This window comes from Melozone crissalis, unplaced genomic scaffold (assembly GCF_028551555.1).
Source record: "Melozone crissalis strain CALT ecotype California unplaced genomic scaffold, PUWL_Pcris_2 ptg000045l_1, whole genome shotgun sequence".
NCBI lineage: Eukaryota > Metazoa > Chordata > Aves > Passeriformes > Passerellidae > Melozone > Melozone crissalis.
The window spans coordinates 11,124,264-11,139,844 of record NW_026535823.1 but is presented as its reverse complement, the minus strand read 5'-3'; the positions used below and the strand labels follow the sequence as shown (position 1 = coordinate 11,139,844).

General features: G+C 42.7%; 1 protein-coding gene across 1 annotated transcript in view; it reads right to left on the bottom strand.

Moving 5' to 3' along the window:
* The window catches only part of CRB1 (crumbs cell polarity complex component 1), a 96,476-nt gene continuing 80,895 nt past the window's right edge, over window positions 1-15,581 (bottom strand). The window contains exon 12 of the mRNA XM_054285839.1: window positions 1-515. Coding sequence (XP_054141814.1) covers window positions 300-515 — 216 coding nt within the window. The 3' untranslated portion in view covers window positions 1-299. The remainder of the gene's footprint in view (window positions 516-15,581) is intronic.

Genomic DNA, 15,581 nt, shown 5'->3' with positions numbered 1-15,581 from the left:
TAGAGGAGAAGCTGTTTTCTGTGTGGTGTTCAGGACAGGCAGTTCCATTTATCCCAGGAGTCATTACTGTCCATAATGCCTACTGCTGATTATCAAGGCTGGAGTTTCCAGTGCAAATAAAAATTGTCCGTGGATGGTCCAAAGCAATGATAAATGTCCTTGGTTCACTATTGAACTTAAAAGGAAAGCAGTGAAAAAATCATTGTCATGTTTATCAGAAGGAAGATGAACGTATCTAACATATGTACAGTGTCCCCTTTCAGCCAGGTCTGAGGACGGAGCAGCAGCTTTGCCCTCTCCTAGATGAGCCTCTCCATGGGTGGTGGCTGCAGCATGTCCCACATCTCCAGGCGGGAGCCGTCCTTCTCCTGGCGGCTGGGGCTGTAGGTGCCCTGTGTGGCGCGTTTGGTGGCAGTCACGGCCGACACCGCCATGGCCAGGGACAGCAGCACCAGCAGCGCCAGCGTCACCGAGCCCACGGCCGCAAACACGCTCGACAGCACGTCCCCTGCCAGCTGCAAGGATGGAAACCACTGCCAGGTCACTGCCACAAGGGACACTGAGACACACTGGGCTGCCCCAGAGGGAGAACAGAAACCGTTCTATGGCCGGGGCTTCATGTGGGTGAGTTACTGCTGGGGCACCATTCACTGTAGGGAATTTACATGTTAACTACACCAACCCCTCCATCTCATCCTTTGGACTCCTAGAGTGTGACTGCATGTTTCGTGCTGAGGGCAGATTAATTTCCTGTAAGGACCCATTTCTCTTAACAGCTTCCTTACCTTGAAAATAACCTGCAAGTTAATATGTCTGTGGGCTGCACAAGTAATTCAGCAATTATTTAACCACTTCAATAAAAATTCATCATTCCTAAAAATTTCCTGTATTATTGTATTTCCTAAATTCCTATATTTCCTTCATATTTCCTAAATTCACAAATTCCTAAAAGTTCACTATTCCTATTATTCCTATGAGCTTATTTGAACATATATTGAGTTACATTTCTTGCTGGAGGAGTGAAATTTATATGAATATTTTTACATATATATATATATATATATATATACACACACACATATATATATATATATACACTTACATATATAGAAATTTTGCTTACATTAAATATTGTGAAATGTAGTATTTCTACAGACACTCCTACCAGTAAACTTTTCTACCAGCATTTTTGCATGAAATAAGCATTTAGAGGCTGCACAATAGTGCATAATCAGTATATTTTCACAAGTAAGTTTTAAAATATTCATGCAGCTCTTCCACATACAGACTTCATAGGTTCATCTACAGAAACATGAGCAGTACAATACAGGATGAACTCTGATTTTTTGGTGGTTTTTTTTCTGTTTTCATGTGGCAGTGGGAAATGTAATAATGTCAGAAGGCAGAGTCCACATAAACCAATCTGTCAGCTGGAAAGTTTCAGACCAGGGAAATTTTATAGTTGGTAGATGAACGTTTTGTACACATCTCTGTATGCACTTTCATGTGTAAAAAATGCTCATGGTGAGGAGAGCAATGAAGTGATGTTGTTAGTGTGGAAAAGTGGTCACTATGGACAGAATGACCCTAGCAGGAATTGAACTTCTGGGCAGATTGTGCCATCCATCATCTTCTGATTTGTATTACAAGTGACAGCTGAACTGCCTGAGATGGATGCGCGCTTGAGGCTGAACTTTCAAATCCCCAACTATTTAGAAACAGAAAACAGCAGGTCAGAGCCTGTTTCCCAGTTAGCTGCTCCATGTTCAGGATGTTTTAGTGACCTGCTTACTCGTCATTTCTAAGGAAGGGCAATCCCAGTGCAGAGCATGAGGATGATTTTGCACTCAGCAATGGATGCAGTGCAATGGATGCAGTGCTCTGTGTGTGCATCCCCTGACTTTTGCCTTTGCCAGAGAGCAGCAATGCCAGAGGGAAAACATTAAACCAATCCTGCCTCTTTTCTTCTCCTCTCCAATTCCACACTGATGGAAAAGGTCCTGCTATAATAGTAAAAGCAAGTTTGGCTCAGGGGTTCTCTCCAGGGGATAAATGATCGACTAGGATATTTTCCTCTGTCCTTGATGGTTAAATATATGATTCCTGGGATTTTAAATACATTTTTCCCAATAGGAATAATATAATGCAGGTGTCAGACCAAATGATTGCTACTCTAAAACAAGGTGGCATGAAGCATGTTGGTCTATTAAATTGTATTGAATTGGGAAGGTTATTTCATCTTTGGATGGTGTTACACACATATTTGAGATCCTAGTTTTGCTCTGTACTCTGTTGGACTATATGACCCTTGTTCCTCTTGTCTCAGAGAGGTAGCAAATTTTTAATGGAATTTTTGTTCTCAGAAGCTCTCTTTTATTTTCACTGCCTGTTCTGGGAAAATAAGGACTAAGATATTCCAGTTTAGCTCTGATCCTGGGGTTGAACAGGGCATTTGCAAGAGAAATTCACTACCACAGGCAAATGGATGATATGGCCTCACCTCTGATATGTGAAATTTCTGAATTCAGTCTCCACTTTTCCAGTCCATACTCTTTCCATTCCTGTTACAAGCCTGTCTCTCTGTATCTTTTCGTTTATTATAACCTTCGAATTAATTTGATTTCTTAAAGAAGAACTTTTTTGCAAAGAATTGGGGTGAAGAAAAAGCTTGTGACTTGCTAAAATGGAGTCACACATGTAAATGTCATTCTCAAATTAAAATCATCACAACAGGCATTTTTAAATTTTTGCAATAGTTACTTATTAGAGAAGTAACTTACCATCCTGAGCCAATATGTAAAAGAAGTTACCCCACTGATCAGTGTCTGGAGAGCTGGGAGTTTACCATGGTAAGATACTTAAGCGAACTTTATTTCTTTGTCTATATTGCTTCTTATTTCTAAATGTGAAAAAAAAAAAAGTCCTTTACTTCATCTTTTAAGGTGGATTCTATTGATCAAACCCCCCCTGATGTTCCAGTGCTGTGCCCTGGTTTATCACCCCACAGCTCCCTGCTGAAGTTTCCCATAGGAGGTACCCCCTTAGCAGTTGCACTGAAATGGTAACAAAAGCTGCCAGAAGGCTCTGCAGTCTGGTCCCATCAAAATCAACTGCTTCTTTAGTAATTAATGGCTGAATTGTTAAATTAATTTGGAAAATCAGCTGGCTGATCTGGAAAAAATATCTGAAAAGCTCTGTCCCCTGTCATCTCCGAGTCTGTTCACTGCGTGTTCGGTGATGATGATAGACTGAAATAATTGTAACTAGTGATTCCAAAAATAAAAGGGTTGAGCAGCATTTTTAGTAACATTAGTGCTGCTGAAAGAGCGGAAAAGAGGTTTTCTGTCACTGACCAGACTTGTACTTTGCATAATAGAAGGGAGTGGTCACTAAAAATGCCGTTTGAAAGGAAAGGTCCCATATCAGTGCTTCAGGCTTTTGTGGCCAGTCCTTGCTGGTGCTTCACCATGGATGGGTCTGAGCTGTGAACCTCTGGGATGTTTCAGAGCAGTGTCCTGGGGCTGCTCTCGTGTGTAGTTGCTCACCTCAGTGCTCCGTCCATGTCCCAGATCCCCTGGCTGTGGGTCTGGGGCATCCTAAGGGACTAGGACACACTCTAATATATCACAATTCAGCTTCATATCATCCTTCCTCTCCCAAGTTAACTGGTGAAGGCCTGGCAGCTGAGCTGAGTGCTGAGATGGCAATGGACAGATTTTGGTGTGTTTGTCACAAGGCTGTTACAGAGTACCCAGCAAGATGTGCTCTTTGGCCCAGAGCTTCAAAGGCAGAAGTGGAAAGCTCTGGAAAGGAATGGACAGAGCAAGACAAACTTCATTTTGTCTTGGCACAAAAAAACCCCACCACAGGACACCTGGGAGCTTGGGAAGAGAAACAAGTTCCTGAATTTTTTTGTTGAAAATCTTTGTTATTAGGGAAGCCTATGCAACACCCCGACCCCCATACTTTGTGATTGTCTGTCAGAAAGAATCCTTGCTAATAAATAACACAGTTTTTGTGATCACAGCTATTTCTGAATGTAACTTCAGCACTGCTTATGAATAACGAAATATATGCAAGGTAAATGAAGGAGGGCTAATTAACTGACTGGGCAATACCTCAGAGATTCTCATTACAGTTTGAGGCTGGACTGAAAGACCTCCTGAGGGCTCTTCCAACCTGAATTATCTTATGAGCCTGTTCAGAAGGTATTTGGTGACAGAACAGTTTTAAGAGGCCCTAATATAGAGGAGCTGCCAGTAAAAGCTGCATCCTTGGTGGAAATGGATGTTGATGGCACCAACAAAATGGGGTTTGCTACCATTGGAAAGCCTATCTGCTTCTCACTAAGTTGTTTTTTTTTAGGATGTTCTATTTATATACCTTTGAATGTCAGCTGGAGCAACATAAGTTTATTTTGGCAAAAATTTAAAAAAAGGAAAGAAAAAGCATGGTTGAATTTAGTTTTCATGTAGTGGATGGCTTCATCTGCAAAGCCAGGAGAATATGCAGGTAAAAAATCTTTATCTTTTTCTAAAATCAAGTCTTTTGGATTTTCACTAGTAGTTTCACATAAAAATTGATTTTTTTTTTCCTAGGGTTATTTTAATTATTAAATTTATTTTTTTAAATACTTAGATTGCATAAAATAAATTATTGAATAGAGTGACATTTCATTATAGCTCTGGGTTTTGCTTTTCATTTGGTTATGGAAATAGATTTATTGTTCTGCTCTGGTTCCTTGATCCACTTTTTGAATAAGAAGGGCCGAGTTCAGAAGTCACAGTTTAGAGGCATTTTTCAACCCAGTGCATGTTTGCTTACCTTTAAGGAAACCATCTCCCAAATGGTTATTTTATAAGAGGGAACATTAGGGATTTGCTGTAGTGAACATTTCCACGTGTGCCAAGTGTCAAAGGCAGGTGGAACAGCACGAGGGAGCCCAGCCAAGGGCACAGGGCTGCTCCTCCTGTGAGTGTCACATCAGCACAGCTGAGCTGAGCCTTGTGTCCACTCAGGGCTGAGCCAGAGCAGGAGAGAGCAGGAGGATGCAGCTGTGGTGCCGACAGAGAAGGCAGCAGCTGTGAAAGGGGCAGTGAGAGCTTCCTTGGGGTGCTGCTGCATGGTGGGTGCTCCCTGGAGGTGTCTGTGGGGTGTGTGACGTGCTCTGGAGGCAGCACCTGCCTGCCTCTGTGCCTGGGCATGAGGGATTAACCCACCTTCATTTCAGGATCCCTCAGAACGTGCCTGGTTCTGGATGCATCCCCAGACAGAGACATCAAGGCAGGCTCTAAAACACAGGGACTGACACACGCCAGAGACTTCCCTTCCCTGCCACGTGTGGGGCTTTTGGGGATTTCTGCAGCTGCTCATGTGCATTGGAGCTTTTGCTGGGCAAGTCTCAGATCCTGAGTCCTGACACCACTCACAAGGTTATCAGCTCATTCCTGGTAAGAACATCTGATCCCTGCTGCCCAGATTTACTGCCCCCAAATCACAGCCATTTGCTGTGGTAACAACTGGCCTGAGTGGTCCTAATCCACGGCAGAGTTGCTTTGAAAGAGTTGGGGGCATACAGGGATATTAGTGAGCAGCCAGAGAAAAGCCATTTACTTGATTAAAAGGCCCACAGATATGCTGAGTTCATTTCACAGAGGATTTACAGCCATCCTATTGGAACTTTTTTCTCTTACAGGCTGAATTCAAATAAGAATTTGTGTAGTTCAAGGAGAAATCCAGTCAGGCACACACAAATCTGTTATCATGAGGCGCATTGATAACCCCAGCCTGTGAGGCTACAGTTTATTTTCAACAGCAATGAAGTGGCCATAAATCTATAGATTGACTTTGTTCTAATAAAAGTACATTAAATGAAGGCACAAGAAGTCCCTTTTTCTGTGCTTTTCTTTTCTCACCTTGGCAAACTGTGACCTATTGCTCTTCCTCGCATCACCTGCAAAATGTAGCTGCTCTGTTTGTGCTAAACACCATGCTCCAAGAGCTGTTGGGCTGTTGAGTTCAAGCAGTAGTAGTAATAATCATCATCATCATCATCTGTTTGGGACTCATTTAAGGAGCACAGATTCATGTGAAGCCAAACACTGCACAGGCCACTGGAAAAGGCAAACTATTTTTAAGATGTTATAAACATCACCTATTTTATTTAACTGCTGTATCCTTTAAAGGTTTATTCTGGTTTCCTGCTTCATGCTGTTGTCCATGTGGGCACTGATCTTTGAATGTATCTATAAACAGTTATTTTTCACATCCTTGAATAGTTTACTCCTTTCTGTTTTGGTACCTGTGGCAACAAAGGAAGCAGCACTTCGTGTGCTTTAGCTGATTTTCCACCGTTTATCATGAGTGAGACCACACTCCTTTTCCTTCTGCACACCTCAGAACTCTTCAGTTCATCTTGTGGGCTTCAGAAGCACCAGTTGTATTGTACAGACATTCCTCTTGTCCCCTGAAGGGATTCCTGAAAGGTGCAGTATTTGCTGTACTATGAACCTGTTGCCTAACAAGTTTCGGGATTATCTGGTAAGAAAAGTGTTTGAATTCTCTCAGATTGAGAAACAGAAAGCAACAGTCTAAAACAGACCTAGGAAGACCATTGCAGGGCTTTTCTCTAGTTCAGCATCCTTTATGAGTAAGAAAAGGACAGTCTGTAGGACCAGATTCAGCTGTGGAGCTTTGAACACCTGAAGAAGATCTCAGTGCCTGAGGTGAGGCTGCCTCCCCTTGCAAGCAGCCAGCCCAGAGCTCCAGATCAGGGTGGTCTGCAGGTGCCACAAACTGGCTCTGGTGCCTTCTTTATGCAGGGAAACACTCCATCACTGCTTTTTCCTCTGCATCTTAGGAACTTCTCCTGCTGGCCCCGTGTTCACTGGGAGGAGGCTATCCTGTTGTCCCTCACCTCCCTCTGTAGCCCTCTGAAAATATCTCTGAACCTCAGTATCTCAAGAGCTGTAGATCATCTTGAATTTCCAGCATTGCTGTTGCTGCCATCAGCCCCCGATTTTTTTTTCTGATAGGTGCAGGGAAATACAATCCCACTGCCTGGAGGGCCTGAACGAGACTCTTGAGTCCTGTACCTGCCCCTGTGGACATTGCTGAAGAAAAAACTTAGGTGACTAATTCTGATGTGTGCAGAATATCCACAGTACTTGGGCAGTTAATCTTGAAGGATAAAGATTTTAAGTAATCTTTTAGATTTCTTTTTTGTTTTCTTGTGGGTGTTATTGTCTGAATATTTTCTTGAAATGTCTCTGAAGAAATTATGTTCACTACAACCTCTTTATAGTATATGTTTTTATATAATGTAGTTTGAATAGTTTGTCTTAGCTGACACCTGACAGTTTAAACTGATTTCTTCCTGAAAAATGTCAACTTTCAGCTTTCTGACAGTTCTTGAAATCAAGGAAAAAGCATAGAGAGAATTCATGTTAGTTGCTATAATGATAAATTGGTCATCTGGCTTGACCAGCTATAGATCAGAAAAATGCAATCTTTACTATGGAGGAAGAATTATGTCTGTGGCAGTCTGTGAGAAAATGAAGAAGATGGAGATGATTGAAGTCTAGGATTTAGCTGGGCTTGCAGAGAAAGCACCTCATTAAGAAATTCTGTCAGCCTCCCTCCTGGCACGTGAAGTTGCACTGTTGTGACACTACAGAAGTTAATGAGGAGGTTTGTTCTAATTATAGTGGAGCAAGAAATTGGAGACTGGAGACTGAGCTCTCTGAAGCGTTGCAGCTAAATTGTAAAGCAGACTTCAGTGGAACAAGGGTGTTGTTCACATTAATCCTGATCTCCCAATCGGACCAGCTCACCCAGACCTCCTCCTCCCCACACTGGGCTGCAGGACCATTCCCAGATCACCTAAACCAGGGCTGTGTTTAAATCAGAGCAGTTTGCCCCCTCCTCAGTGCTGGTACATGCAGCAATACAGGGCTTAGGTGGCCTTCTATTGGCAGTATCAGCCTTTTGGCCACAAAGCTTTCCCAGCTTGGAAGGCTCACTTTTAGGAATTAACCTTTAAAGAACAGGCTACCTACAGTAACTATAATTCCTTTAATTACTTGTAGTATTGATATCTGGTTTGTATTAACTGTTTAATGCAAGCAGTCCAGGCATAGAAACAGAGGAGTTCAGTATGTCTGGGACGGTCTGTCAGGCAGAAGGAACAATAGTCCTGGCTTTGGCCACCACACTGTGCTCAGCCATGCACCCAAAAGAGCCAGAAGTACACAAGCAGCCCCTTAAAATCTGCATCAGCTGTTTTGCTGGATCAGTATGTCCCAGATTGCTGAATGCCTTTTAGGCAGCAGTGTTGGTTGCACAGGGAGCAGTGATTTGGGTGCCAGTTTGGGAGGGCAGCTCTCATTGAGCTGGGGGCTTTGAGAAGGCTCCTTGATAGTGCTCCTGCAGCAACTGCCAGTGCTAATTTTGTCAGTGTTCCAGCTCTTTTTAAGATCATCTGAGTGGTGCAGCACAGATTAAATGTGCAGCTCCAATGTGTTGTTATGAGATGCCTTTTAAAATTCTATCGACAGCCTCTGGTGTAGGAACTTCACCATCTGCTGCAATCTGAAAGGATAAGAGGGAAAAATCTATAGCTGGTGCAAATCCAGGCAAACCATGCTGAGGAGGAGTTTGTCCCATAGCTGCTATATCACAGACTAGACAAATGTTTTAGTAAAGGTGTCAGTCTCTGGGGTGCAACATCCTTTTCCAGTTTGGGAAATGCTTTGGGGCATCATACAGAATTATTTTTGTGCGTGGCTGCCAGCACAGTGTATCAGGTGGTGTTTCTTCACAGGGCATAACTGCTTTGCAGCTTTGAGACAGCAGATTCTGTGTGAGTACATCCTGGTGGTGGATAAAAGCCTCATCAGGCAAGCATCTTGCAGGAAGAAATGGGAGATATTTAAACTCAAGACTATCACTGAAAAGGCTGGCTTTCTGTTTTCCCTGCACGTGGCCAGGTTGAGTTTACTGCATCCCTGGAGCTACCACAGTAGAAGTGACACAAGAAGAGGGATTTGGAAAAATACACAGGCCTTTTGAGGAAGCCTGCTGTCACGGGAGAGTGAATTGGTGTGCAGGGATCAGGAGGTTAAACCCCCAAACAGGAAAAGACTAAGAAAAGATGCCACAGTGCTGAAGATGAGGGCAGGACAGTTTCCAAGGAAAAGAGATGGAGAGAGGTTCAGTAGACAGAGTGAAATAGTTCAAATTATAGGTAAGAAGAATGAATTTCAAAACTGTTTTCTTCACTGATTGCACAGGTGTTGGTCAGAGCAGCATGTGCATGATGATGTTGTGACACCCAAGATGGGGCTGATGGTAATGACAGCATTTGGAGAAGAGAATGGGACAGGGAAGGGTAATGTAGGCTATCAACAGCTGAGCCAAGGAAGCACCTAAACCATTCTTATTCCAAACCTCTGCTTTTCTGATTTTTTCCATGTATGTTTTATCTGTCATTCTAGATTCCAATCTCTTCTGTACAGGGGGGAAAAAAAAAACAAGAGAGAATTTTGCTGAGGTATTTGCAATGTGGAAGTTCTGTCTGAGTGAATATCTGCTTGTTGTTTCTCCTCACTAATGTGTTTCCTTGCACATTGTTTTCACCAGACAGGATTTGCCTGTGTTAGGAATTATCAGTCTAATTAACTGTAATGGATTTGCACAACCTGACTTGTGCACAATGTGGAGTTGCTCAAAACTCCACTTTTCAGCACACAGCAGCTGAGGTTAAAGATCTGTTATTAATCAGTGATGTTAGTGGTAGGTGTTCAGAGAAGAGAACAGCCCCAAGGACCTATTAATGCCCAGCCTCACAAAGGGAGCATCCATCTCCTGAGCTGAGAGGGCTGGGCTCCCTGCCTGTGACCATGGCTAGCAGGCTCTGGTTCTCTTCCCCCAGGTCCTGGTTTTCTTGCTGAAACTCGGTGCTGAAATTGAGAGCCCTGCCTCTCCCTGCTTTCTGTGGGAGTGAGAAACTTCTCTGTCCAGTGCTGCACAATAAACAGGTGGGTCAGCTGTGTATGGCACAGCACAGGCTGTTACAATTCCTGCCCAATTTTGTAACTGCCAGACCCTTTCCACCCCTGCTTCTCTGCTAATAAGTGAAGGCAACGATCTCAAAACTGTTCCATGAAATTCTTCTCCCTTCCTGGTGCTGAGCTCCTGCAAACCAGCCATGTGTTGCTACCTAGCATTAATAGGATGCTGTCAAGTGGTGCTGCAGTGAGGAGCCTGTGACTGTTTCACACTGTCAGACAGCAAGGTATCGAGTCAGCAGCGAGCCTTTGCTGGGAGCAGCACTTTGATTGCAGCCATCTCCTGCTTCCAACTGTAAATATTAATAGTATAAGATAGACCTTCACTGGCTACAGAATACTGCCTTAGCATGCTATGTGACACTGTCACGTTACTTTGCTAATTATATTCCTTGATAAAAACTTTCAGTGTGTTTTTATCCCACTGGCTGTTTTGTTTTTTTTTTTTCTAGTAGAAAGCTGATTTGAGACAACAAAAATAATTTATGGTTTAGCTTCAGGAGAGACTTTGGAAGAGGTGCATGTAGGTAAAGTGTAAACGAAAAAAAATCTAAAAACTGCTATGTTAATAATTATTCAAACTTGATTTAGACCTTCCATTTGTTAGCAGAGTTAATTTTTATCTTTTTTTTTAAAGTGTTGTCTTGTTGACAGAATTGTGTGACTGTGTGTCTACCTCTGAATCTCACCACTGTCCTCAGGGATTCTTGGATCAAGGACTGCATACCTAATATGGGACCTATCATTGTATCAATGTATTGATATCACTGGATTGGTATTGTGGCATTCAACAGGTTTGCATCTGAATGTGAACTGGATGAAGCCAACTCTGATAATTGCTTTTCGGAGATCTGCTGAAGATGCAAATGTTTTAGAAAGTGTCTTTCTGTGTTATAGCCAGCAGAGCACATGAGAGAAAGGTCTCTGAAAATGCAGTAGAAATTTCTTTTAACTTTCTACTCCACGCTTTTACCTTACTGCCACCTAAAGATAACTAACAGAAAATACATTGTACTGAGATAAGAGTACAGATTAGATAATTTTATCCTGATATGCTGGGAAGGAATGGTAACCCTATCAATGTCTTTCTTTTAAGAAGAATTTCTACACTTTCAGATTTTCTTCAAGATCATACTTCTTGGGAATAGGAAGGAAATCTGCTGACTCAGCTCACTGAGTTTACCTCTGGTTCCCCATGGCAAGGTGTGCTGACTGTGAGGCCACCTCACCCTGTTCCTGGCCAGGTCTGTTGAGCTCAGACGATTAACTCAGATCTCCTCAGTACAGGCTGAAAGTAGCATTTCTGCAGGGCATGGGGTCAGGTCACCTCTGCATGCAGGTGTAAGGCATTTCTGGCTGAGCCCCTCTTGGATTCCTCCTGTCTCAGATGTGAGTGGCTGCTGTTGAACAGGCAGCCTGAGTGGCTCCTCCTCCTCAGCACCACCCTGGTGCCTTGTCTCTCATTCAGTAGTTTTCAGTTTGGAGAATGCCTGCCTTCAAAGCAGCCTTTGGCCAGAGAGGGCAACTGAGGCATGAAATAGAAGCACATTTAGCCCATGACCAGTCAGGCAGCCCATGGTGGAAACAGTGGTTGAATCTAATCCCTTCCCTCTGCCCAAGCTCCTCCCGTCACTGCCCCTGCCAGTGGCACTGCCGAGGTCTGGCCCAGGGGGTGCCCTCCAGGCTCTGCCTTGCTGGGTGTCTGTGCAGCTGCTGGGGCAGGAATGCAGGAAGCCCTGAGCAAAGAACCTGGGCCTGGCAGGTGATTTTTCATGGAGCTGTTGCCATCAGACATTTTTGATGTGTGACATTTTTTTGGAGAGAAGTTTGGTATTCTCTGTTGTTCAAACTGCAATACTGCATTTACACTGGTAATAAATCCCTTATATGTGCCTACTACAAGTTTACAGTCTGCACTTGGACTAAACTCACACTTCCACATCAACTGTCCTGTGGTTATTTATTGCCTGAGCACCAGGACCTATGCTCTTTGCCAGGATGGCCAGGCAGGACTCCTCTCAGGCAAACACCCTGGAGTGCAGTCCTCACTCCTCTCTTCCTGAGGCTCAACTCCCTGCCCCATGGCACTATTACAGATTCAAGCCTGCTCTGGTTTTATCTATTTTCAGGTATTGGAAGGATGTGGTTCCACCAGCTAACAGACTAGTGCTAACAGCCTCAAGCCAGTGATGACCCTTTTTGTTAAAGCACCTGGCTCTGGTCATGTTGCAGTGTTCAAGATTGTTCATCCTCTGTCAAAGTTCCACTCTGAAGTCTCACAGACCTGACACTTTGCTTGCTGGAAATCTGTATTTTTCATACCACAAAATAGGTCATTTAGTTCAAGTGAAAGTGTGATCAGTGATTTCCAAAATGCTTTTTTGTATGGCTCTGAGTAACTCTCTTCTGATTGATACTTGCATCCTTCCTCAAAATATTCCCAAGCTCATATGCATTAGCAAAGTAATCAAAAAATCAGGCAAGTTATCTCTGTTTTGGCAGAAGTTTCATACATTAGTGTCTTCTCCTGGAAGAATACTTCTGATTCCTCCTTCATCAGTAGTTTTTGGAGAGGATGGAAAGAAATTATCAGAAGCTAAGAATCTTTGACTCTAAATTTTCTGGAAGTGAATTAAGTTGTTTCAGGTCTCTGGGTCCAGGCCAGTTGCAGTCTGAGCAGCCTGAGTGCTCCTCCAAGGCAGAGTGGGGAGCTGATACTGAAGGGAAATTTACCTTTCCTGCCTACTCCATCTAGAGAACTTCACTGCTTTGGAGATTATTGCTTAGCAGCAGGTTCTACCAATAATGCTTTAGTAGATTTAAAGTGTTTAAAGCATCCTGGGGAAGACTGTGCTCTCTCTGTGTCTGTCTGTCTCTCTGTCCACTTCCTAGTGAAGAACAAGATAATAACACATGGGCACCTTACAGAGGTGCCCCAAGCATTCACTTGAAATAATGAATAATTTTTCCTGTGTTCAGATGGAGCCCCAGTATTCAGTGCTGTTTGACTTTTACACCTACTGAAAGCGCAGGTGAAAATTTGGGTGGGATAATGACTTCCAAACCTGTAGAAAGTGACAGAGACTCTACTACTGGCATTAGGTCTATCTTGAAGGATGGGTTACATTTTCACATGTACAGAAACCAAGCATTTTCTTTCAGCCTGGATGAGGTTTGTGTTTGATTAAAGGAAACAAAATAAGAAAGGACCAAGTGCAATTTTCCATGAGACACAGCAGTGTCCTGCCTGATTCCCGTGTACAATATTCTGGTTAGTTCACAAAATGGCAGCATTTGGGATGAAAAAGGCAAGAGTGAAATCCCTGTGTAAAATCTGTGCCTGTGCTGCCATTTGACTGAGGGCTCAGAGTGAGCCTAGATAATACCAGACATGTGCATTAGCATTGGTGAACACCAAGCGAAATTAGCCTTGCAGAAGAGGTGGTGTTGCCAGGCCCTCCCAGAGCTCTCTCTAGTTTGTCATTGATTTTAATTGGGAGCAGGTTTGGGCTTTTCTTTGGAGTTTATTTTGGCTTGGGGTATTTTTGGGTGTGCAGTTTTTTGTGTGTGTGCCCATTTGTTTTATGTTGTTGGGGGTTTTTTTGGTTGGTTGTGTTTTTTTGTTGTGTTTTTTCATTGGTGGTGTTCCAAGATTATCAGCTCCCAGGTGCCAGGCAGGCTGTGCTCACTGCATGCATCCTGCTCCTGCATAACTGATACAAAGCCAAAGGGGAGAAAGGGTCTTGTTACAGGCTGATCTGGGAAACAACTGCACCTTTAATTCCCCCACAAATGGTGACTGCTTGGAGAAGAGGGAACAGAGGGTCCTGTCCCTTTGGAGAGAAGAAGAGGACAGCTTTTGACGTTACCTGTGCTCCCCCAGACAGAAAGAGAAGTATTTCCATTTATTTCTGTAATGGATAAATTAGACCCCAACGTATTAATGTGCTTGAGAATCCCCAGGATCCCTACCCTACCCTACCATTTCACAGGGACCACCAACAATCAAAGCTGTCTCTACTGGTGCAAAATCTGTTCATTCTGAATAATTACAAAGATTTGTAAAGCTGCTGATTTCCTTGTCCTTTGAATTACAGCAATACCACATTTTTTACTTCAGTGCACTGATTTTTTTTGAAAACCAAATAATTTCTTCTACCAAATATGATTTGAATAAATTCAAGGACTGTTGTGTTTGCTGCATGTTTAGATTGGTTGAATATTCAGATATTTGTCTAACAAGCTCTGCCTCTTATTTAAAAAGTTCTCTGTATCAAAATAGATAAATGTTCTTGATCATTTGAAACCAAAATTTTTTTTCAGATTCTCAGAACGGGAATTATTTTTATTCCTTTTCAGTGGAGTAATATTCCATAAGCCTAGTAAAGTGTGTAATTTTTTTCAGATGTTATTAGGAATGTAGTTTCATATCAAGAAGTGAAAAATAGAAGAGAACATTAGGTCTCATGAAGCATATAAGAAAAAAATATGACATAAAATTTAGTATCTGAACAATGCAGGCACAGACTGCATGAATGTGTTATAAAGTGAGCAATGACTGAAGTAAATACCCATGTGATGTGGATGTGGGTCCACAGGGAAAACATCAGAAGGTGAGAATAGGGAAGACAATGCCATTGCAACAGAAAGGATGGTGTACAGACAAAATGTGTTAGTCTGAATACTAAAGTGTTATGTGAGCACTGTGCTGGAGCTGATTCTGTACTGCAGAGTGCTATGCTGTCATGTGTCATCTGGGCTCCCTTTTCTGCTTATATTTACCATGCACATTAAATATTCAACTGCTTTTCACTGATGCATGCAGTAATCCTGGCCCTGTGAAGAGCTTTCTTGTCTTTCCCAGCTAGGACGCATTAGATACCCTTATTGTCTTTGCATCCTAATGCTTTGTACCTTATGTTATGACACACATTAAATGTGTTTCATCCAATATCCTTTTAGAAGTTTTAGTTAAATCCTCTGTTCTGAATGCAGACTAATACAAAATAGCAAAGGGTATTAAGGCATTGTTCTGCTCTGAAAAACAAGTGCAAAAATGGCATTGTGACATTTCCAGTGACTTCCAGAGCAGAGCTGCTCATTTTATAAATGTAGAGATGTTTCTTCTTACCCCACATTTGACCTGGCACTGGAATAAAGCTGAGCCCTCCCTGGCTCGTACCATCAATGGTAAGGATACTGCCATGGTGGGTGATCTGCAACCACACAAATGATGTGAAACAAATAAACTCCAGCTTCTTCCCAGCTCAGTTATGCTGGTTCTGCTGGGCTAATAAAAGTACAAATTTATTTCAGTCATTGAAATAATTTTATTTCAATAGACTACCATCAGACTGTAAAAGTTTACCTGTGCTGCACAAACAGTTGCCCTGATGAGGGTGTTCTCAAATCTAGTAAGGTACTACAGAGAGTAAATCAGAAGCACCAGGAAATGCCCTTTATGCTTCCAGGAGCAGCCTTGCAGGATGTAAGTTACACAGCCCAGAGTGTTTA